Below are 24,201 nucleotides of genomic sequence, written 5' to 3' on the forward strand. Positions count from 1 at the left end.
TAGCAATCTATGAGTCGTCATTTACTAGTTTCTAATTCAGTAAAGTGTGCAAAAACAAGAAAGATCCAGAAATCTGTGAACAATTCACTAATTGATTAGAACAGAGGTTCTCAACCTTGGGGTCGCCAGATGAACGTGTCATATTTTAACCTATGCTCAATACTTTTTCCTGCTTTTTTGCTACATTACTCCCATTTCTGCCACTTCTATCAAATTTTATTGCCTCTTCTGCACATTTTTGAAGATATTTTTGGCACTTATAAACCCTTTACACCACTGTTCCCAGCTAACGTCGCCTATGTTGACACATTATTGTCAATTTTAACCACATTTTATGTTTATTTTTGCCAATTAAACCACATTCACACTTTATAATTCTCATTAAATGACAGTTTTAAGTAATTTTTCCAACATTTTTGAAATTCCAATACCCACAATTTGCAACTTTCAACCAATTTCTGTAGCTTTTAAAATATTTCACCACATTCTTCACCATTTTTGGTCAGTTTTAAACCATTTTATTTCTGATTAAAACAGATTTACATCTTCAAGATTGCTAACTATTATGGTGCAAATAATAATAACCTTCCTGGATAACAGTGGATATTAATGAGATACGTAAATAAATGTAATCATCACAGATTCATAGAACGATGGACCGTCATTTTGCTGACTTTATGGATGGGTCCCAAACAGAAGCTCTCCTTTAATCCCCCTTTTAGATGTTCATGTCTGTGTTCAACCACCTTCAGGTACAGTGGGGGTCCCCGATCTCTGGCACCTTGATTTTGGAGGTTGTGGGCTGAAAAGTTTGAAAACCACTGCATTAGAAGACAATACAGTTTAAAAAACAGTGCTTAAAAAAAGCTATGGGAATAAAACAGTAGATATCTTTAGGAAAAAAAATCATTGACTGATGACCATGTGTTTAGCTGAATTGTGGATTAAATCACAAATGAATATTTATTCAAAAAATGATGCAGACAGAACTGGAACAGCTGTAAACTTGAGTGTGACTTGATGTGTCCATATGTGCAGTAGATGATGATTAGAAATGACACAAAGCTTATTACAATAATAACTTTATTTATTTGAAATATTGTAAACACACGTTGTTGGTTCATTTTAAAAAATTGGAACATGACAGACAATGGGATAATTACTCACATGCACAGTAATTGTTACAACAAAGATGATGTCTGTAAGAGACTTTGTAAGTAAGTCTTATTTATCTTAGATTAAAGCATTTACCAAAAAAAAAAAAAAAAATGGGACGATGGATAAATTAGCACCTTTGTCTTACAGTGAGTTGGTCTAGGTTTAAGCTCTAAGCCAGTGGTTCCCAAACAGAGGTATGTGTACCCCTATGTACAGGAGCAGATTTAACTGGTTACTCAGAAAGATTTAACAATTCATAAAAATTATCGAGAAATGTTCCTTCTTCCTCTTTTGGACAAATTCACCACAAACAAACAGTAAAATTGCTTAATAAAACAATATTTTCTTAGAATTTATTAAAACAGGATTATTTTATGCTGTAGACAATAACTATATTTTACATATTGAAGTATCTACATAAAAGCTGTAGTTTACACAACTAAATTCTACTTTAAATTCCACTCATTGTTTTTATTTGTAGATTAAGCCTTAGGGAACCAATGTTCCAGATACATTTAGGGGTTTAGAAGAGCTCACTGTTCCACAAATGTCAGGAACATAAGAAATTATGGAGATGGTACTTACAATATGAAGAGATGGTACAAATGATTAGACCAAAATGAAAAGGGGGTACATGGGATAAAAAAAAAAAAAAAAAGATTGTGAACCACGGCAATAAGCTAAACCTCTGTTAGCACACTCCTGCTCTAATGACTAAACTGTAGATAAAAGTGAGGAAAACGTATATAAAAAAAAAGAAGAAATTCAGTAAATCGTGTCTCTCAACCATCCCCATACTCTTGTAAGCCACAGGTTGACACCCAAGTCTGACAGGTACTGTATTTCAGGGGTGAGCAACTTCTCACACATCGCCTTGTTTTTTGGCTCAACATTGGTTTTCAGGTTGTAACCCATGATAGAAGATTCTCCAAGTGGCTGCCAAGGCATGAAGCGCCTGTCCTGGATTTTCTGAGCCTTGACTGCTCCTTCACCTTCAATACAGATGTCCTTCATCCGAGCATTTCCTCTCCTAAGCAGGTTCACTTCCTTTTCCATTCTGTCTCTGCCATAAGCTTCAACCCTGGCCCAGAAGGTGCTATTAAAGTGCTGATAGAGTCTCCAGTCAGCGCCATTCCACTGCGCAGCTTTGTTTCTCATCTCAGGGCTCAGTTTGGACACAGACGAACGTTCGCGTGAGTTCTGCTTAAAGTACAAAACATCCTCCCACGTCCAACAAAGTAAATCCTTCAGCAGAATCAGAGACTCCTCAAAATATTCAGCGATGAGAACCAAATCAAAGCGTTTGGATAAGTACTGTATGTTCGTCGTCACATGAGCGTCGTCAGCTTCCAGATTGTTGTCAAAACCAAAGTCAAAATTGAGCAGATTTCTCAGATAAAAGGAGTTGTAGGCCTGGGGACTGTAGAAGTTCAGAGGATTGTTCAAAAACTCCAACAGCTTGTTTTCTCCGCCGATCTTCCACGTGAGAGGAATTGCCCGCCGATAGTAATGAAAAGAAGACTCGAACAGATCCACCGGGTTTCGGAGGATGGTGAAGTACACGGAATCTGGAGGCAGCAGTTTGGACACCTCGTGATGGTCGAAGCGCATGTGGTTACAAACGACGTTAAAACACTGCCCGGGCTGGTAGTCTTTCACCTGAGAGCACAGGAAAGGCGAAGGGTAGAAGAAGTCGTTCCGGCCGTCGGGCAAGGCGAACTTCAGCTTGTGCTTCTCACCAAACCTGAAGAGGATGTTGAGGATGGTGCTGCTGGCTGTTTTGTGGGTCTTCATAAACATGATGTTCATTTTAGGGCTGCATTTGTTTGACTTTAGCACAGAATCAAACAAACTACTCTGTGATCTTTTGGCGATGCTAAGAGGACACGTGTCTTCCTGAGCGCTCCTGTAAAATGATCACACTCTCAGTTACTTCAGGAAATGATTTTATTTACTTTGACAGTATGGTTACCTTGGCTTCTCTTGGCTTGTAAAGCAGTAAAACAATAGCATGACGATGGTTAACAAAAACCAGGGAATCAGTCGTCGTATTACAGCAGTGCATGGTTTTCCTTTAATGCCAAACATTATCCTGGAAACACAAATAGAAAGCGTACATGGATTACGGAAAGACACACGCCCTCTTGGTTTGTTCTTTGTAATCATCGAGTGAACCTTTGCTGAAGCTTGACAAGCCAAGTAATTAGCTTAATAATCAGACATGTATTATATGTGCAAACAAACCCACTTTCACAATGAGAATAATTGCGTTTTATTGTGTTTTCATGCTGAGATGTTAAAGCTTTTTGTGTGAGAAAATAGGAAATAGGATTCGAACCCTCACTACTGATAAGGTGGAAAAAGCGCTGTATCATTACTTCTACTACAACTAACAAAACAGCCCTTGTGTTTACACCTGAAACATGTTTATGTTTCTTTGATTCGCTTTAAACAAGCTGCAGGAACACGAGTCTAACCTTATACTTACACAGCGTTTTAAAATGATTTCTCTTAAAAAAAAAAAAGTCACATTTGAAACAAAAAAAAGTATATGGTACAAATTTAAGCGCTTGATTACCAACATAAAATCAACCAGTGGGCAATTTTAGTCTAAGAAACAGTTATTTATTATCCTCTGTAGTGTTGACTAATTTACATTTACCACTAAAAGTCTTTAATATTAATAATTTGTCTTTTATTATCTCCAGCACACCTCACGTTCATGTTTACTAGTAAAACAAAGACTTAACACATCTTTAATGGCGTTATATCATAAAATAGCTACCAAAATAAAACATTTAAGAGAAAATACACACGCAAGCACTAAGTTTTGAAGGTAAAAAAAAAAAAAAAACAATTCAATGGTTTTTCATACCTGAAGATGAAAGCTTTTACAGTGTCCTGCTGATTCAGATCAACTGAAAGACTCTCCTATTGTTCAGCGTGTCGTCTAAAACAAGCTGAGGAGAAATGTCATTGGCTGTTCTTCAGAAATCAGATGGACACTCTCCTCCCACAGAAGCTATGAAACCATCCAGGGAATTGAATGTAACAAATAGTTGATAAAAGGTTTTTTTTATAGTCAATTGCAGGGAGAATATGTGATATACTATGGGATGTGTATTTGAAAAAAAAGAAGCATGGGTAAGAATATTTCTTTTTGCAATTGAATGAATGAATTAATTACAAATAATAAAGTAGAAGACAGGTACAAATATCAATTTTAAAGGTACGGGAAGTACCATGGTATTCACTTCTTTACTCCTGTCCCTTTGTTTATTAATTATACAAAGTATAGTTTTATGGAATTAATAAATGAATTTTTGAACTCACATATTTTCCAACATGGAAACAGATTATCATAAGAAAACAAAAAGATTCTAAACACAATTTTGCTATTCAGTTTACATTTCCGAAAAGGAGTGTGAAGAAGCACATGATTATTTAATCCCACCCCCATATAAATCCCTTTAAACACGAATTATCAGTCAACATATCTGTATTGTGTAAATGTAAATGTATTTCATTACTATATAAGTACATAAACTAACAATCACAGGTAGTATTACTTCTACCCAGGCCTGGGAAACTGGTGGCCGAGGGGCCACGTACCACCCGTTCTGTGCGGGCCCCAAAATAAATGCGCAAAATTAATTGAAAACAAAAAAGTCAAGAATGAAAACTCACAATAAACATTCAATAAATGAACAAAAAATAAATACCAAATGACAAAAAAAAGGCCTCAAACAACAAAAAATAAACAACAAAATGACTCAAAAGCACAGAGAACACATTGTTCTTTCCTGTATTAATAATTAAACTAGTCACCATTTAAAATGCTGACATGAATGTTAACTCCCTTGGATTGGGAAATCCCATTTTTGAGGTCCCCATCTTGACCTCTGAACCTGTTGAAAATACTTCTTTTTGGAAGTAATTCACATTTAAAATTTGCTTTCAAGCCACGGAAACGGTCATACCTTCCACATGCTCAACTCTCAGACCATAAACCCCTGTCGCAGAACAAATCTCTGTCACTGCAAATTGTTTCTTTTCTGAAACATAACTAATTAAGTTAAATGTATTGCATGGGATTTTATGAATAGAGGGTCGAGGGCTCCAGAAATGTGTTGTAAAGTGCATACTGGAAGTAGATTATTAATATACATTTTGCCTCAAATCTGATTAATACACAGTAGATAGTAGTTCCCAAACAGTGTGCGTGCCATGGGATTTTGTGACAACCATACATTATTATTGCAATAAACAACCACACAAAAATATATATATTTTTTTTTTATTTACTACTTTGTATGCACTCATTTCATAATACAGAGGCAAACTCTATACCTACATTTTTATTTTTTTTTTAAATATGTTGTTAATGAATATTTCATGAGTAATATAGATGTCTTTACCACATTTTATTTGCAGTAGTAAATAATTATGCACATTTACAGATATTGTACATGATATGAGTAATAACACATGTTATAAAGACTATTTTGCACAATAGGTGTGCACTCAGATTTGTACTTGTCCTTTGATGTGTTTTGGGCACAAAAAGTTTGGGAACCACTGCAGTAGATGACGTACAGAAGAACCAGAGTAAGTACTGTACAGTAAATGCAGTTGGCATGACATTTTTCTCCAATTTGAATTTTACATTCTTAATAAAAGGTTTTCTTGCAGATCTTTTCAATCAGTAACACACTCCAAAAATGTATTTCTTAACACAAATTTGTGTTTTTATCTTAAGCCAGTTATATTGTGTCATCCGCAAACAATTGTCATTTTAAAGTGGTTTATGTTTAATTTGAACAATACAAGACCCAACACTGGGACACCACAGAGTGTGACTAGATGTACGGTATATGTGTGGCCACTTTCCTCCAGTATGAGGCTGTGACTCACTGGGCCTGGGATGTAAACTGTTAAAATAAAAAAATAAAAAAAGAGTGAAACATTTTAATAAAACAAAGCTGTACACTGGAATCATTGGCATAACAGATGCATGGATGAATGATTATTGTATGACTATTTAATTAATATTGCATTCTTCATAATCTGGCAGAATGATTTGCTTCCTATTTAAAGAGATGTGTTTGTTTGTTTGACACCCAGGCCCACAATGAGGTTAATCTATGGATGGAAACACAAACTCACTGCAAAAAAACAAAAAATACTGCCATTAAATCTACTGGAGTGAAGTAATTTTGTAATATAATAATAATAATAATAATAATAATAATAATAATAAATGCTTTAAAAAAAAACTCAAAGATGCTTTACAAAGTGAAAAAATGGAGATTAAATGCCTGTTTAAAGATGTAGTTATTCAACAAATTGTAGCGAGGCATGGATGTATGAGAGTTTACAAAAAATAAATCATACGACTAACAATAAAAACATACAATTTTAATTTGCAAGTTTACAAAACCCATCCATTTGTGACCTAAAATACTACAAGTACCAAGTTCACTAAACAAAGAAAACACTTTACCGCTATCACTATATACTCAAACAGAAGAGTATAGTAGTTATTACCATGTAATCACAACAAGAAGAAGTGAATCAACTGAATGATTTACAAAAGGTTTTTGAAATGATCATAAATCTGTGTGACAAAAAAAATATTGCATTTTATAAGACTTTTTTTTTACATTTTAAAAGAATACAGTGGGACACAAGATTTTTTTAAAAGTTGACAAACACAAAAACAATTCCACACAGAAAATCCAAACTCATTCGTATTTTACAAATCCAGACACAAAGGTCACTCTCCTGCAGTTTGTGCAACAACTCCAGTGCTTTCAGTTTGTGTAATTGCATCTGAATCCCAGCAGCTGTCCATTTTCAGGAACATTTCTGCAGCAGTTTAACATAGGACATTGTTTTGTTGGCCAGGAACACCTGATTTCAGTGTTGGACGACTAAACAATGTGCTCCACTTTTGAGATAATGGAACAGTGTGTTTAAAAAAATCTAATAAAAAAAATACCAATATGCAGCACTTAGAGGCAAGTTATAAAAAAAAAAAAAAAAAAAGTTTGACAATAAACAAAACAAAGGATTTAATTTGCAATGCACTGAAACCTTTCACTTTCCTCAGATTACGGGACATTTCATGGCTGTGTTTTATTAAAAAAGAAAAAAATTATAAAAACACATGTGATCATGCCACGACATATTGAAGTTTAAGAACAAATTAAGCGTTTAATTATACAGAACTTTCACACTAAGGAAACTATTTATTGTATTGAACACAATGCTTCCAGTGGTTCAAACATAAACAAAAACTGTACAGTGTCAAATTATCCTTCTCACAAAGCTTTTTATCTGTGTTGACAGATGCAATGGCAACCCCAAAAGAAAGAAAGAAGATTATCTTCCGCTATTAAAAGCAGCTAGCATGGCAGGTAGTGCGTACGCTGACCACAGAGGAATGCTTGCAAACATAATGCAGTGCGTCATCGTCCTGTCACTCAGTAGACAGGATTATAAAACACCTGCCCAGCCATCAGCCTGCGCTTCAGCTCCTTCCAGAGGAGGCTGCGTTCCCGCTGCGACCCCTTCATGAAGCCACGGTTCTCCAGAGCTCGACGGGACAGATACGGGATCACTTCGTTCACTGGGCCGTAGGGGACGTACTTGTAGACGGGGAAACCAGCTTGACCTGTTTTAACAAGACATAGAATTCAATCCACTACATTGTTGTGACCTGATGTATTTACTGTAAAAAAACAAACACACACATGACCCTGTTTGAGATTAGAACTGACATGACTACTAGAGTAGAGTGAACAAACACTGTGAATGATCACGAGGTTGAATTATTTTTTTTATTAGTGCAGTCAAGAGATATAAAAAAATTAAGTGATTAATTAATTATGCTCTGCAATTAATTAATCTAATTAAATGGCCCATGTTACGCTAAATTCACTTTTCTGTGCTTCAAACATTATAAAAGTTCTATATGGGCTTCATACACATGCCCAAAGTGTTTTCTTCATTGATTCCATCAATCGTTAGTTAGAGGGTGATTCGCTCCAAACACCTCGCTCTAATTTGATGACACGTTCCCACTTTGATGACGAATTTGACGCGGCACTGAGCTGGAGAAGCCGCGCCTCCAGGAAGCTCTCTGCCGTGATTGACATTTAAACAGACACGCCCACGAAGGTGAGCATTTCAGCGTCCTTCACACAGCGCTATGTATGTACAGTATTTTCTACAGTCTATGTATGTACTGGCAAACGCCCCGCCCCCACACTCTCTCATGTTCATAAAGCAGCATGAGCTCGACTACGATGTGGGTGGGAGGAGGGCAGGCCGTCCTCTGGCCCTACGTCACAGTGCGGGGAGGAGGACGTCAGTGTCCCGTCTATAGACACGCCCACTCATGAATATGCATAAGTAGAACGCAAATCAGTCTGTTTGTGTAGAGTTGCTCAGAAAGTGACTTTTCAGAGGCTAAAACTCTGGAAAACAGGCGAGTTTGGGAAAATAAACCTCAAATACTATGTTTCTGTGGCTCTTAGAACAAATGGAGATGGGTGAAAAATAGCATGACATGGGACCTTGAATCTCTTTTTTAATGTCACATGAAAATTGCTGAGAAAAGCCTTCAACTTAAGGTATTTTCATTTAAATGACATTATTGTGGCAGATCAAAAGATTCATATATAACAAAGTGGCTTTATAAAGTCATTTTTGTTTTTAACTTGAACAGATGCAGGCGTAGCCATTTACATTCTGCTGTATGTGAGACTCGTCCCGAGGGCTGCCTGTCATATGTAGTTTTGACCATCAGAGGGAAATGTTGATGTGTACTTTAGTCAATCTCCAAATAATAGAAAATACAAATGAAATAACACATCAGGTCTATATGAAGTGTTATAAGTTAGCACATCATAAACAGTAAGAACACTTTTCTGAGCAATACAATTATTGAACACCGAACTTGTTGCTTTTTCTCTCCTTCAGATAATAATATTTATCTAGTGAGTTTGTTCATTTGTCAGTCATGAACTTATTCATTTTTGATTTGAACCCTTTCATCTTGTCCAGTTTAAATGGAGACACAGCATGCTCACAGCATGTTGCAGTTAGCATTATCAGTGCCCAATCCTTTCGTAGGCCTGTTTTGGCACTTTGTGTACTGTTTAAAAGGTTGAAACTTTAAACTTTAAAAATAATTAAAAAATGTATGTTTTGAGTGAACTCCCATTTATTTTGGTTTTTATTTTATTTCCTGTTTGGTTTTTGTTTGCCAATGTTGTGTTTTGATCTGTTTTTGTATGTATCGTCTTGCGATACAAACAAAAACAGTCACGTATTTACATGTGTACTATTTAAAATATTCAACTAAAGTCGTATGGCCGCTTTACATTCAACTATCACGTCTCAGGAGCTCTGTGGTAAAGATTGCGAGTGAAGGAAGTGACGTAGTCTACGTGCATGCGTTAAAAGGATCTGAAAAGATCACGCCCGTGAAATGATCAGGCACTGACAAGCACCGTGCGAGTGTCCGTGCTAGCTGCTACATGTTTAGCATTGAGGTGGTAGCGGAGGCTACAAAAACTCAGGTGACGGGCAAACTCTTTCTTGCACAATTTACACATCTGGGTTTTCTTTTTCCATCTGGTGTTTTTTAAATTTAAATTTAAATTTAAATAAACAATTGAAGTCTGTCCATCAGTATTATGGGTATACCGGGAACTTTTGAGATTAGAAAGGTTCCCCACTGTTTCGGGGGGAAAAAAAAAGATTAACAATTTTGAGTGTGTTTTTTTTTTTTTTTGTAATTAATTAATCGCAATTAACGCGTTAAAGTGACAGCCCTATTTTTTATATATATTTAAGTGTCGTCTTCTCAAATAGCATCTGAAATAACGAAACTATGACACTACAACTCCCACGAGCACTGGCTGCACACAGTGTTTGCGAGTAAAGGTGATGAGACGAAGGAAGAGGAAACAAAAACATGAAAATAATTTTCAAATTTCAATTTGATCCATGATGAAAGCTCTGAGGAAGCTCTCTTTCATTCTCATTCACATGTAAAAAGTTGATTTTTCTGATTCAAATTGCTGTTTTTAAAACATATTTAAACAGACTGTGTCACTTTCAGTTTAGGGATCCTTTACCCTTGTAAAAATAAAATAAAATAAAGGACTGTGGGGATTTGCTCATGTTGTGTACCAGTCTACGTTGCACTCCACAGCTGTGAACCTCTTTAGTGCTGAACGACATTTTCACCCCTACTGGGATTGAACCGGTTCTTGGTGACATTCTGTCCAGGTCAGCTCATATGATTTTGACATGCCTCATTGACTGGGTGAAGGTCAGAGAACACCTGCATTTAGAAAAGCTGACATCTGCTGTGACCAGGTTACAGTGGAGCCTCTATGGCCACATGTCTGTGTGTGATGTAACTGAGTGTCCATTAGGTTCCATAACAGGGTGTTTACTTTTAACCGAGAGCCACATACCCAGTGGGAAGCTGATCTGGTCACACATTCCCAGCAGCTGTCCAAAGTAAACCTTATTCTCAGTGGGGGAGAGGCCCATCTCATTCATCCTGAAAATCAGAAACACACACACACGTCAACGAGGCTGTTACATAACACAGGCTCATGTGCAGTGTTGGAACAAATGTTCGAGGCACTGAGTCAATAACTGAGCTTGTTTTGGGATCAAACTGGTATCAGTGAAACAATTGTGGTAAATCTGTTAATGCTGCTGTCTATGTTCTAAACCAGGGGTCACCAACCTTTCTGAAACTGTGAGCTATTTCATAGGTACTGTATAATCTGAAAATCCGGCTTTTAAATGCTACATTTTCACGATTTCACATCAACTAGAGCAGTGTTTCCCAACCAGGGGTACGCGTACCCCTAGGGTTACGCGAACACATTGCAGGGGGTGCGTGGAAAAATTAGGAATTTATTTCCAAAATAATAAAAAATATTCTCAGTCATTTCACAAGTCCCTCAATAAAATAGTACGTGTGTGCAATGACTTGTTTTTAAAGTTTAAATGCCTGTTTAAAGGGGAAATATTCAAAGAAGCTCCTTTTGTGGTAAATGTCATAAAACTTATATATAACACAGGCAGGTTAATTATTTGTTTTATATTTATTTATTTATATTACTTATTATTTTTATTTATTCTTATTTTTTTTCTAATTTCTTTTTGAATTACAGTTTTTGGGGATTTGCGTTGGGGGCCGCATAAAAATTAGACTCAGGGCCACATGTGGCCCCTGGGCCACCAGTTGCACGTCTACCTTATCTGAACAAAACTGCTCTTACTTCACGGCGAGGGTTTAAATTAAGCTCATTTGGATTTTCATACACTAATGAGGCGGAACGTACTTTTCCAGAGTGAATTTCACCGAGTCCTCGTTGTGTGAGGCGACCATGACGTTTGCTTTCCTGCTCTGTTCGATCTCCTCCAGCACATACTCCAAACACCTGCATCAGCAGAAGGGGGAAGATCATGGGGTTTCGAAACATTTCCACATGTATCCTAATTACGCACTTCCTGTGGATAATTCCAGACGTACTTGTGGTACATTCTGTTGGTGGCCTCGTAGTCAGGGTTTATCGGGTCCTCGTAGCCAATCTCCTTGGCCCTGTCTCTCTCCTGGTACATGTAAGCACCACGTACCAGTTTAGCTCCAAAGTACCATCCCTCCCGCCGAGACAGCTCCACGTCCACTGTTACATTGGTATATGCTTCCTATAGAAAGTTAACAGCAAAAAAGGAACAAAAGTCATTTCAAATAAAATAACAAAATATTAATATCAGAGAACGAAGGTGAAAAGAAACACTGACAAAGATAAAATGCAATACAATAAAAGTTTTTTTAATAAAATAAAGAAAATGAAATATCTCAATTAAATGAATTTGACTTGTAATTTATACATGAGCTGTAATAAGGGATGCTCAGGGGAAAAGAGGTGGCTGCTTCACAGCAAAAAGGTCTTGGGTTCAAGTCCTGATCCTTTCATACTCTTTATATTAGGGTTGTGCATTGCCATGAATCTGACGATTCACAAGTTACATGTCACAATACAATACTGTATATCCCGATACAAAACAATACGATAAAAACACTAAATCAAATATTACAAATTTCACCTTAACAAGTACAAACAAGTAGGAAATACTGTTTATTTCAATGATAACTAACTGTAATTTAAGAACCAATATTAAAAAAAACAAGCTGTATGTTTATCAAATTGTCAAATTATATTTTTCAAAAAGTTAAACTTTTGCCACTACAAAAGATTCTGGTCCTTTAAATTCTTTTTTTAAGTAACCACATACAGTACATCTATAAAATTACCCAGTATGATTTATGAAAATAAATTGCGATCAACTTCCAAGCTAAAATGCACTGAGGAGCGTTGTAGTTTCATTGACACCTCGTGACCGGGCGTTTACGTGCTTATGTTAGCGCAATTAAATAGTTATTTCATTAAAAAAAAAAAAACATGATTACAAAATCGATTTGGACATTTTTGGGATCGATGCATTAATCGCATGGTGAAATATTGCAACCAATTTTTTCTCACACTTAGTTTATATGTGTTTGTATGGGATCCCCTGACATTTTTTGAACAGCTATTATTGAGAAATTGTCTTACCTTCAGGTAACACTGGTACGTGTTAAAAATCACAGGCTTTTCTCTGTTAAACTTCCTTTGCATTTCCAGGGTCAGACGACTGATAGCAGGTTGGAAGTACGTCTGCTCAGCGTCCACCATTAGCCTCACTTCATTCTCCAACGCATGCTAAAGCAAAAAAATATATAGAATTCATTATAGAATTAATTTCCACAGTGAGTGTCACATTTAGGGAATTAATCCAGATGTTTGTACGGGTTTTATCACCTTAGCCAGAACATCAACTCTCTGCAGCATCCTCTTCATCTGTCTTTCCTCCTCAGCTGTGAATTTGCACAACAAAGGCTCCAAATGTCCTGTCTGAACAACCAAAACATGATCAGTCACTTCAACTATCGTTTTTTTTTTTTTTTTTTTTTAAATAAAAGTGCAAACTAGGGTTGCATCTGAAAAGTGGAAGAGTGATTCACTGCTTTAATCATCGTCATCATGTATCATTTGTTTCAGGCTTTTCTCAAGGTCTATGAACAAAGGTTTATAATAAGAATCATCTCATGAGCAGAAGTTGTTTTTTTCTGGATGAAAATATCATTAAAAATCCCAGTGTTACAGTACAGTTACATTTCTACAAGTGGCTTTTAAAATTAAGTCCAAAATTCCTGCCACCTATTGGTAGAAACATGAACAGATCGTTGAATCAAGGTGTTATGCTGCGTTCACACCAAATGCGTCTTCTGCGGCACCGGAAGCATCTGCCGCACAAAACGTTCCGCATGTGTCGCAGGATCAAAAAATGTCCCCATTCGCATCATACGCACGTCTGAAGCGATGCCCCGCCCACCAGCGACACATCCAACTCGGTGAGTTTCACTGCCTGCTGAAGCGAGGAACTGCGCTCCTTTTTCTCCTCTCATAAACATAAACCACCAGTGAAAAAAGCCGATGTGATTAGCAGCTAATGCTATCCTAGCTCAGTGCTACAGAGAGAACTTTTACCTGCTACTAACACCTCCTCGCTGATTTTCCTACTCGCCAAATCCTTCCTTGTCCGGTCCCGGTTATAAAGTCCGTATCATACAACTCCAGGTGGTCACACACAGCTTCTACTACATGGTTGAATGGGTGAACAGATCAGTGTCCGTGTTGATGGCCTGACATCATCGTCAACAAAGACTATTTCGTCATGCGAAACAGTCGCAGGAGTTCAATATTTTCAACTCTTGCGAGTATGCGGATATGCGTAAAAATCTGGAGTGCGCTCGCACGGCCAACGGTCTTGATGTGCGGATCGGACCGCACCACCGCACAGGAACGATTTTGCATCTGGGTCGCATCTATCCATTGACGTATGTAATCTGGACGTACGGACATTTCGTGACGCATCCAGTGTGAACGCAGCATTAAAATACTTTAAACCCCAATAATAAAGGCTCACAACCCACTTATTTGAGGTTCTGACCCGTGGTTTGAGAATCTCTGCCATCCAATATTTTAAAATTAAACAGAACAATGACATTTAATTGGTTAAAAATACAGTAGATGCGCAGTAATACATATGACACGAACTTCCCCTATATCACTCACCTCCAGGTTTGGCACCATTAACAGGTTGGAGATCTTTGTCGTGTCATTTATCAAACTGTTCCAGTCCAGCAAGTCGATTGTTCTAAAAATAAGTGGATTGGAATAAATCAATGCACATCTAATGTAAATAATACAGTATATGAGGCTTATTACTGAGAAGGATTATAGTTCGTAGGCTCTCCTACCCTGATGAGCCCAGCGTCTCTCCCGTAAACCAGTTCTCAACGTCATTTTTCTCACCAACACCCAACTCAGTCAAATTCTCCTGCAATGGATATTTAAACATTTGTGTCAATCTTTATAGATGTTAATGATAATGATGTTTATGTGTTGGTCTTTTTAATTTTTCCAGGCTAAAGTTGGTAAATATGAATTACAAAGGTGGAATAAATGAATATCATAAATACGGAGGCAAACCTTGAGTTGCTCCAGTTCCAGCTTTTGTTCCAACACGTTCATGTCAGATTTTCCTTGTTGTGCTGCGAGAAAGTTAAAGAATTGTCTCCACTTCACTAGAACCTCCGAAAACTGCAGCTAGGTAGACACAGGAGAGATAAAGCATTATTTTATTTATTAACTTTAACTACTTGTGATGACGCTGATATTGCACGTCAATCTTTGTGAAATAATATTTAATGGATTAGCTATGTGGCAAGTTATGGGTTTATTTCAAGTTAAACATGATTCATGTGTGTGAAACTCTACTTACAAGAAACTGTGGGCGTCCCAGTGCTGTCATTTTGATAGCGGAGAATCCATCTGTAGAAGCTCCACCTGAAATATATCCCACCTGAATGATGCATTGAGCATTCAGCAGCTGGTAGAGGCTTCCAGAGGGAGGAAGAGCCACATTATTACAGTAATACTAACACACATGTTTTGGTAAAGTGTCCAGAACAAACTATGAAGGTCGGGACCACCGCAAGCGCAATGCTACATTACAGCTCCTCCTTACTACTGTGTAACTAATGAACAAAAATGTAACAAGAAGACGTAATCATCAACATCCCACGCCAGATTGGTTGTCATTAAAACTCACAACCTTTTCCTAAATGTCCTAAATCTAAGAACTTAGATGTATACATAAGAAAATATTATCAGAATATAAAATTACTAACTATTTTAAACGGTTTCTAAGAAAAGCTGTCCCCTTTGAAGATACCTCGAACAGAGTAAAGAAAAACGGAACAAAGGCAATAACTTCGGAAAAAATAATTGCACGCTTCTCATTTTCAAACTCCAATAAGGTATTGATACCCTGAAGCCACACAGCAAATTTGGTTATCCTATCTTAAACAATTTCTATGAAAAACTGCCCCCTTTGAAGATACCTCGAACAGAGTAAAAAAAAACAAAAAAAGCAATAAGTCTGGAGAAATTATTCCACGCTCCTCATTTTCGAACTCGGACAGACATAACCTATATCCCTCTTCACACTTTGTTGCCAGGGGATAATAATCTAACTGGGTTCTTTTGGCAACAGATTCTGCTTATGCACTCAATCGCTCCAGTAGTATATACATGTCATCGCTGATTGTGTGCTTTTCCTTTAAGTCAGGGATGTCAAACTCATTTTCATTCAGGTGCCAAAAAAGTACCAGTTTGATCTCAAGTGGTCGAAATATTTTATGTCTATTTAGATCTATTTCAACATTATTGTGTGAAACACCAATAATATTCTATCAATAAATGACAGATATCAGTTACTGCAGGATCTTCACTTGTAAACGTCTTTATTTTGTGACTAATTTTTGTTAGTAACGTAATGTGTCTTGGAGAATGTTGTGAGATTCTTTGCGGAAAAATTGAAGAATTTTGAAAATTACAAAGTTCCTGTTTAATTAAAAAGGACGAGTCATGTGATAAAAGCACAAGAAAATTGTGAGCACCTGCAAATGGGGTAACCTAGCCCATAACAATATATTACCTGCACCTGCACCATATTTCATCCTCTTTTCCTTTCTTTCTTTCTTCTCTATTATTATTATTATTATTATTATTATTATTATTATTATTATTATTATAAAACTGTTTCTGCACAATCCACCAAAAGAAATTCCTTGTATTATAAAAACTGTACTTGGTAATAAAACTTTTTCTGATTCTGAAGTTTGAGGTTCCATTGAATTTGTGGTGGAAGGACTGAGTAATCTATAAGTGAATTAGTAATTAATTTACACAATGATTTATCTTTTCTCTCGCATTTTTACTTTCTCCTGTGGGCCCAATCGGGTGCTCTGAATGGCTGAATTAGACCCCAGGGCCTTGAATTGTTCATTTCGGTGTAATATGATGGATTGTCAACGTGTCCATGGTGCAAGTATAACTACCTACCGGAGGCTTTAATGCAGTTTATAAACGTCTCCATTTGGTTGTCACACTTGGCCTCGTCTGCATAGAAATATGTACGTGCACTGATGACTCCGCCCCTTCTGTCTCCAAATCGCCGATGAGGTTTGTACTTGTTCTCACGATGGTCAACGACTGGGGGGGTAAAAATAAAACAATGTTTACCCCTACATGTTTTTTTTAAACTTCTAATATACCTAAAAAAAATCATGTTATAATTACTTTACCTTATAGTGAAACTCACGTTTGTATATTAAAAAAATAACAATCATCAATATGTTTTTAATCAATTTTTTTTTTGGTGAAGTGTTAATGTAAGGAAGCCCATTCCTGACAGTAACAAAAAAAAACAGCTGGAAAAAGTAAAATAATAGTAATAATCTAAACAATCTTAAAGGTGCAGTCTGCAACTCCTATAAAAGTGACTTTTTTGTCATATTTGCTAAAGCTGTCACTATGTAAGGACAGCTTTACATGAAACTAGTAGTTTGTGTGAAAAAAAAAAAAAACAGGCTCATTGAGCCCCGCCCCCTGCTGTTCCTGTTGCCTTTGGCAGATTGCACCGTGACCAAGCAAAAAGAACCAATCAGAGCCAGGATTGTGTTTGATGAACTGTCTGACAGCTGTTGCTCACAGGCCCCGCCCCTTTCCTGGAGCCAGAGCGCGGTCTTTTTTTACAGTGTATGGTCTGGAGGAGTAGAAGATGGAATTGGTGACTTTTCTGCTTGAAAGATAATTACTGCTGCTTGATTTATTATTTACATAATTACATTATGTTTGATTTGTAATTGTTACACTAGAACTCTGTAGTGCATGTGTTGATCGTGTGCGCGTAGCAGCCTCCGGGTGGCTGCTGTAAGTCACACTGTTGTTGCTGCTGTTGCTGAGGTGTGTGCACATTGAGAGAGAGAAGCGCAGCAGTAATATGCTTTTAAAAGAGCATGTTATATTACTGCGACGTTGCTGTCGAACAAACGTTAGCTTGTTAGCTCCTCTGAGGGAGGGACTTGTTTGGAATGTTTGGAGGCAGGGCAAGAGAGCAGCGGGGAGGGAGAAGGAGAGAGGGATCTGAGCGTCGCGGACTGCACCTTTAAGTCAAAATTATGTAAGTCATAATTATTGTTTATTGGGATCCCCATTAAATCCCACCATAGTGGTTGCTAGTCTTCCCGGGTTCCCGAATTAAAAGCAACAACATATTTACAATAAATATACAATAGCAAAAACAGAATAAAATACTATTACAAATACAATAATTAAAAAACATAATAGAACAATACATGCATCAACCTCACATGTACAACAGGGTTTTCAAACTTTGTTTTTTTTTTTTTAAATACATTCAATTTTGTTGAGTTCCTCAGTTTCAAAGCCAGTTTATTCTATAGCTGAGATGATCTAAATAGGACAGACTATTGTCATTAATGAGTTCTAGGCTAAGTAATGACCAAACCATGACTAGAAGCACACCTTGTAGAATTAGATTATGAGATACTAAGATCATATTAATGGCAGTGATTGAATTTTAAAAGGGGTAAAAATAAACACTGTCTTTCATCGTCTTCGAGCTTCTTCTCACTGCGTCCACTCAACCTGTAATTTCAGACGCCACCAGATCCAGATTAATCCTGAACTCTCCAGTCCATGGTTGCATGGCCATGCATACCAATACTGGGAACCAGTAAGGACTTGACTCCTTGACCCTGTTTCATACTGAGCAAATTAGATCTGTCATGTGATATACATACCTGCGCATTCCTTCTCCGCCTCACTAACCAACGAACTGTGAATAGAAGAGAGATTTTTAATTCAAATGAATCCACATAATTCACAATTTACATGAAGTATTTCATCCATTTTCATGATTTCATGCTGCATTTTATTTTTTACCACAATCCACATCTTTAATAAAATGTGACAGGAAGTTGTTTACATTGCAAAAGAAGAGGACAGAACAACTAGTCCAAATTTTATCTGTTAAATATATAATTTAACAGATATATTGTGACATCAGGAAGAAGTGTAAACAATCTGCTTATCATGTCCTTTCCTTTTTATATAAGTAATATATTCATAAAAACAGTGTCACTTTGAAAATGCAGAACAAGGTCATTTAAGTTGGGAAACACTGCCCTTAAATGTGGGTTATTTACGCTTCAGAACATTGCGTAACTCTTTCTCCTAAGAATTGAAACAAGGAGAATCAACCACATTAGGGCTCGGCAACTTGTTTTTAGTGCTGAACAAGCCTCCCAGCGCTCAGCCAATCAGAGGAGGGGGGTCTATCCTTGTGCAACCAATGGAGAAGAAGCAGCGTTGAGAACAGAAAACGCTAGCAGCTGTAGTTATTCTCCCAGGAGTAGAGATGAAACAAACGTGTAGAAACACAGGCTCGGGCATGTGATCCAAACAGACATTACCAAAGTAGAAATAAAAAGTAGCACAATAGAACAGAAAAGAAAAGAAACAAAAAAATAAATCATTAGTAGAATAGAATAGAATAGCAGAAATAAATGTAAAAATAGAAATAGAGGAGCATAGAATAGTATAAATGTAGAATATCTATATAAATAAATCAAATGAATATAAATAAACATATTAAAAAATGAATAAAAATAAATGAATAGTAAAATATAATAGTAGAAGAAAAAAAAAAGATAAAAGCAGCGTGAAGTTTATTTTTATCATGTAGAAGGTTCTGTTGCCTGTGAGGAATTTCCTATCAGCAAGGCTGCTCTACCTAATCCTACATGATATAAGCATATCTTGTTTGAGCAAAAACAGACGACTTAGTGCACATGGCTTTAAATTCAGTCGCCTTTCAAATATACCTATCTGTACCGGTAGCTTCAAATATAATCAGCTTTTAACTGGCTAAAGTTTAAGTGTGAATAACCAGGCGTCTGTTCATTGCTTCCAACTTCCCATAGTTTGCTGCTCATGTTACAACGACCATTGAAAGCAGAAAGCAGCAGGGGTCGCCCCCATCCCCCTGTTTTAAATTACTTGCATACAAAGACATGGGCTTGGTCAAAAAAAAGACTCTGTTATGAAACAGCAAACTGGCATATCAGATTAGTGCTTCAAATGGTACGAGTCTGTACAAACACATAACACACGCCTTTAGGAATTTGCATACAGTGGTAGAACTTAGGGATTGGCTAAGGCTCAAACACATATGTAACATTTACAAACATAAACTGACCAGAGTGGAAATGTTTGACCAAGCAGGATTAAGTGATCAATTATTGTCAAAGACTTTCAATGTGGCTCCACCAGCTTTGGTTGAGCCCAACCAAAAAACATTTGGTTTATAAAGATAAAATGGTAGAACTATAACAAACCTCCACAAGTTATTAAGCAGGAGGCATTAAATAATTAAAATCACCAGGGGAAATTAATGTGATCATATAGGTATGGGCAATATATCTATAGTTTTCTATTTTGGTGATATGGAAAATTTTAATATTGCCTATATAAATATTTTTTTTTTGTTTTACAGCTTATTTTGTCTTAAAATACTCATTTTAGGAGTCACTGCTTTTACTACTTCTCAGAACAGCATGAAAACCTCAGTTAGAGGGATTTCTGAGTGCGTTCTTCTAACCCAGACCTTCCCTTAAATAAGCCACACTACAGAACTCACTCACACGTGCTGTCCCTTGAGGAGAAAAAGCCAAAAGTGGCACACATTGTGCAGCTGTGTGTTAATAAATGTGCCTGTGTGGCATTTTTCATCAGTAAATTTAACCCAGATGTGTCTTTCTGCAGGTAAGACTTTATTAAGTTAAAAATATCAAGATTGATGTTCTATATCGCCATTTTAAGAAATGTTTTGGTCCATATAGCCCAGCTCTATGATCATACACTTCATGTGTCTGCTTATGCTTTTCAGGCCCGTGTGGTGCTTGAAATCAACCCCAGGTTATTTAGGGATGAAGGCGGAGTCAGGACTGTACAGACGCACATTTTGTTTTTATGATCACATTCAGTGCCGGTTGCCCAGATGCCATTTGTTGCCTTGCCAGCATTGGGTTGTTAATCAGCACTGTTTTGTACAGAAAAGTGCATATATGCTTTTTTTCCCTTCTGATTAGATATATTATAATCTTCATTATGTGCCTACTTATCATGTTTAGGATTGCTGGGGCCTTGCTGCACTGATTAATCTAAAATAAATTAACTCATGACTAGTGCAGTGCCTGTAAGAACTAGGAAGTATGTATATATCAATCTTTATTTGTACAGCGCCAATTCATAACACGTGTTATCGCAAGACACTTCATAGAAAGTCAACATTGAGCTGTTCTAACTTATCTTGAGTTACCTTGACTACCTTGTCAACATTGAGCTGTTCTAACGTATCCTGAGCTACCATGACTACCTGTTAACATTGAGCTGTTCTAACTTATTCTTAGTTATCGTGACTACCCGTCAACATTGAGCTGTTCTGAGTTATCATGACTATCTGTCAACATTGAGCTGTTCTAACTAATCCTGAGTTACCATGACTACCTGTCAACATCAGTTCTTAAAATTTCCGTGGGGGTGGGGCATCCAAATAAATCCGGCATTGCACACCATTGAACCATGCAGCAGCCATGTTGAAAGTCTCAGCTCTGCCTGTTCCTGAACCGCAGAGATATGTGAGCCACAGACACACAGACAGACAGACAGAGATTCCTTGCTTTATAGATAAGATAGATGACAATAAGCACTGGCAGACCACAGAACAGTTATTTCATTGATATACTTACTCCATCTCCTTCTTCTCAGCCTCTTCCTTCGTCAGGTCTTCCTCCACGCTGTAATCCAACACGGCCCCCACTCCGAAGGCCTGGTTCTTCTGAATCAAAGGTTTGATGGAGTTGTGGTCTTCACCAGCCACAAACTGACCGTAGAAGGTCATCTTCATTATCCACTCAAACATCTTCTGACCCAGAAACTTTTTACTCAGGTCCATCAGCTACAAACACAAACACATCATGTTTAAGGGTGGAAGAAAAAAAAAAAAAAAAAAATCAATTTGGCGACATATCGTGATATTTCACCATCGGTCCAAAACATTTCCCAAATGATTTTTTTAATCTTTTTTTTGTTTTGATTTTTTAAAAATCCATTTAATTGCGCTAACATAAGCATAGCACGTAAATGTCCGGTGTTGGTGAACCACATCAAACCTTGTTAAACTACCTCAATTCTCAATGCATTTTAGAGTGGAAGACAGTTGATTGCACAAAAACAAAAAACAAAAAAGAATTTGAGAACTTAACAAAATCAGAATCTGTTGTAGAAACAAAAGTTAAACTTTTTTTAAAAAATGTATTTTGTCAGTTTGATAAACATACCACTTTTTTGATATGTGTACTTGAACTAGCAGTTAGTTATCTTTTACTTGTTTTTACAAGTTAAAAAATTGAAAAAAAAAAATGTTCTTATACCTTTTTGTACTTGTAAAGGTGAAATTTGTAATTATTGATATTGCGATGTATCACGTATTGTTAAGTATCGGAATATATTGGGATATATTGCATTGTGGCATGTAAATCGTATCGTATCATCAGATTCATGGCAATGCACACCCCTCATGTTCATACTGATTTAACCCCCTTTGTCCAACTACAATATTTTGCTCAGAATACTATGAAAAAAACAACAACAATAGAGCATAATGATGTAATGAATGAGTGATAAACATATATTTTAAAGAATCCCATTTTGTGAAAAACATGGTGTCTCATGAATAGATTTATTTCTACAGTTTTTATCTTTTTTAGTAATCTCTGGACTGGGACCAAGACTGACCCTTGTATTTCAATCAAGATCATTTCCACCATAATTATGATGATGATTATGATTTTTAACTAAGAATAAACATTAGATAACCCCATATTTTTAATGCTTTTATCTGCTAATTATTTACTCCCTCTCTCTTTCTCAAGTACCCCCTGTACTGCCATCGCGTACCCCGAGGGACACACATACCCCCATTTGAGAAACACTGATAACTCACCTCTTTATTCTTGTCAACCAGCAGGTCGATGGTGCACAGGTTGAAGACCAGCAGACTTCTGAGGAGCTCCATGTTGCCTTTGCTTCTGTAGGCTTCCTGCGTGTTATCAAAGTCAATGTGGATTTTATGAAGCGGTGCGTGAGCCGCGCTGCTGCTCGGACTGATGAGTTCAGTGGGCACGGTCTCCATCACGGGGCACTGCTCCATCTGCTGCCCCTTCAGCTCCTGGGTCTTGGTGGAGGCCACCGTGGACCGACACCGGGCTCCCGGGGCAGGTACGCGCCTGATGCGGCCGGGGGTCGCCCTGCCGAGGCTGGTCACAAACTTAGCGTAAGACATGTTTCAGAGGCTGGCGTCACCTCTCACTGCCACAGACCTCTACGAACTCTACTTGTAACGTAAAAAATTGCACGCACTGGGTTTTCTCTCTGACTACAGGGGGGCGGGGCTTTCTCTTACGTCACAGTAACACACTGGACGTACATGTGAGCTCCTTTTACCCAAAGATTGGGGGTTGGAGCTCAGATCTACATAATGTGAGCACATGTTGGGCCCTAAAGTACACGCAGTCAGGTCCTCAATGTTGGAGGAAAATAATAAAGAGAAGTACACAGTGCACATCGGATGGTTTTAATTGTGATTTTCACTAAAATATTGTTGTTATTATTATTTCTTGGTTTGTGCTTTTTTCTTTTGTTAAATTTAGAATGTTCAGTTTATAAAAGTTTCGTGTAAATGCATGCCAAATCAGGACCACATAAACATGGATATTGAGTTATGGTTTTCAGTTTAAGGTGATAATTTTCTAATAAATAAAATAATAAAGTAAATTAATTCAGACTTGGAGCACTGATGTTATAAAACTATGTGCTTAAGCTTTGTGTTTAATAATAATAATAATAATAATAATAATAATAATAATAATAATAATAATAATAATAATAATCATAATCATAATCATAATAATAATAATAATAATAATAATAATAAAATACAAAAAATAACTATGATAATAAATTATAGTTAAATTATAATTTTTTTTTGATAATTCTGAAAAAAAAATCTTGTTATATTTACTCACAAACGTACTCAATGCTTTGCAGCAAGTCTATTAGAAATATGGTTAAAATAAGGTCAACTCCTACACAGTAAGTAGTTGCTAAATGTATTGGATTAATGTTGAGATTTTTCCAATCTCGCCAAATTGGGTACAAATATATATTTTTTCTATTTTTTTTTTATTTTATTTTGTTTTTTAATTATATATGTCGTTTAATCTATTACCCTGACTCAATTAATCACATAAAATACGCTGACAAAAAAAAAAGAAGAAGAAGACAGATGGTGGAAAAATTGAAAGAAATTAAAGTACAATTGAATATAAAATATATCTTAGAAAATAATTCAGAAAATGAAGGATACGGGATTTTATTTGATTTTCTTAGACTAACTAAGCTGATA

At 36.7% G+C, this 24,201-nt stretch overlaps 2 protein-coding genes across 2 annotated transcripts; both read right to left on the reverse strand.

Annotated features, from left to right (window-relative positions):
* Window positions 1-1,276: 1,276 nt before the first annotated feature.
* gal3st1b (galactose-3-O-sulfotransferase 1b) lies at window positions 1,277-4,119 on the reverse strand. Its single transcript, XM_028462139.1, has 3 exons — window positions 4,034-4,119; window positions 3,131-3,250; window positions 1,277-3,064 (listed from the first exon to the last, which is right to left on the reverse strand). The coding sequence occupies exons 2-3, from the start codon at window positions 3,244-3,246 to the stop codon at window positions 1,924-1,926; spliced, it is 1,257 nt and encodes a 418-aa protein (XP_028317940.1). The 5' UTR covers window positions 3,247-3,250; window positions 4,034-4,119; the 3' UTR covers window positions 1,277-1,923.
* Window positions 4,120-6,555: 2,436 nt separating this feature from the next.
* On the reverse strand, window positions 6,556-23,155 carry prodha (proline dehydrogenase (oxidase) 1a). Its single transcript, XM_028462132.1, has 14 exons — window positions 22,741-23,155; window positions 21,485-21,693; window positions 18,476-18,510; window positions 16,713-16,862; window positions 15,088-15,152; window positions 14,796-14,912; window positions 14,564-14,643; window positions 14,379-14,460; window positions 13,062-13,154; window positions 12,816-12,962; window positions 11,729-11,904; window positions 11,538-11,636; window positions 10,653-10,741; window positions 6,556-7,834 (listed from the first exon to the last, which is right to left on the reverse strand). Exons 1-14 carry the CDS (start codon window positions 23,077-23,079, stop codon window positions 7,644-7,646), a joined length of 1,872 nt encoding a protein of 623 aa, XP_028317933.1. The 5' UTR covers window positions 23,080-23,155; the 3' UTR covers window positions 6,556-7,643.
* Window positions 23,156-24,201: the final 1,046 nt, after the last annotated feature.

The sequence above is a fragment of the Gouania willdenowi genome, chromosome 12 (genome assembly GCF_900634775.1).
Source record: "Gouania willdenowi chromosome 12, fGouWil2.1, whole genome shotgun sequence".
Classification (NCBI taxonomy): Eukaryota; Metazoa; Chordata; class Actinopteri; order Blenniiformes; family Gobiesocidae; genus Gouania; species Gouania willdenowi.

Excerpts from the sequence above, each read along its gene's own strand:
- gal3st1b (XM_028462139.1), bottom strand. The coding sequence starts at position 3,246 with ATGTTTGGCATTAAAGGAAAACCATGCACTGCTGTAATACGACGACTG. Across the intron at positions 3,065-3,130 it reads ACAAGCCAAGAGAAGCCAAG|GAGCGCTCAGGAAGACACGT; the intron begins GTAACCATACTG and ends ATCATTTTACAG.
- prodha (XM_028462132.1), bottom strand. The coding sequence starts at position 23,079 with ATGTCTTACGCTAAGTTTGTGACCAGCCTCGGCAGGGCGACCCCCGGC. Across the intron at positions 16,863-18,475 it reads GGCGGAGAAGGAATGCGCAG|TCGTTGACCATCGTGAGAAC; the intron begins GTATGTATATCA and ends TTACCCCCCCAG. Across the intron at positions 14,461-14,563 it reads GAGACGCTGGGCTCATCAGG|AACAATCGACTTGCTGGACT; the intron begins GTAGGAGAGCCT and ends ACTTATTTTTAG.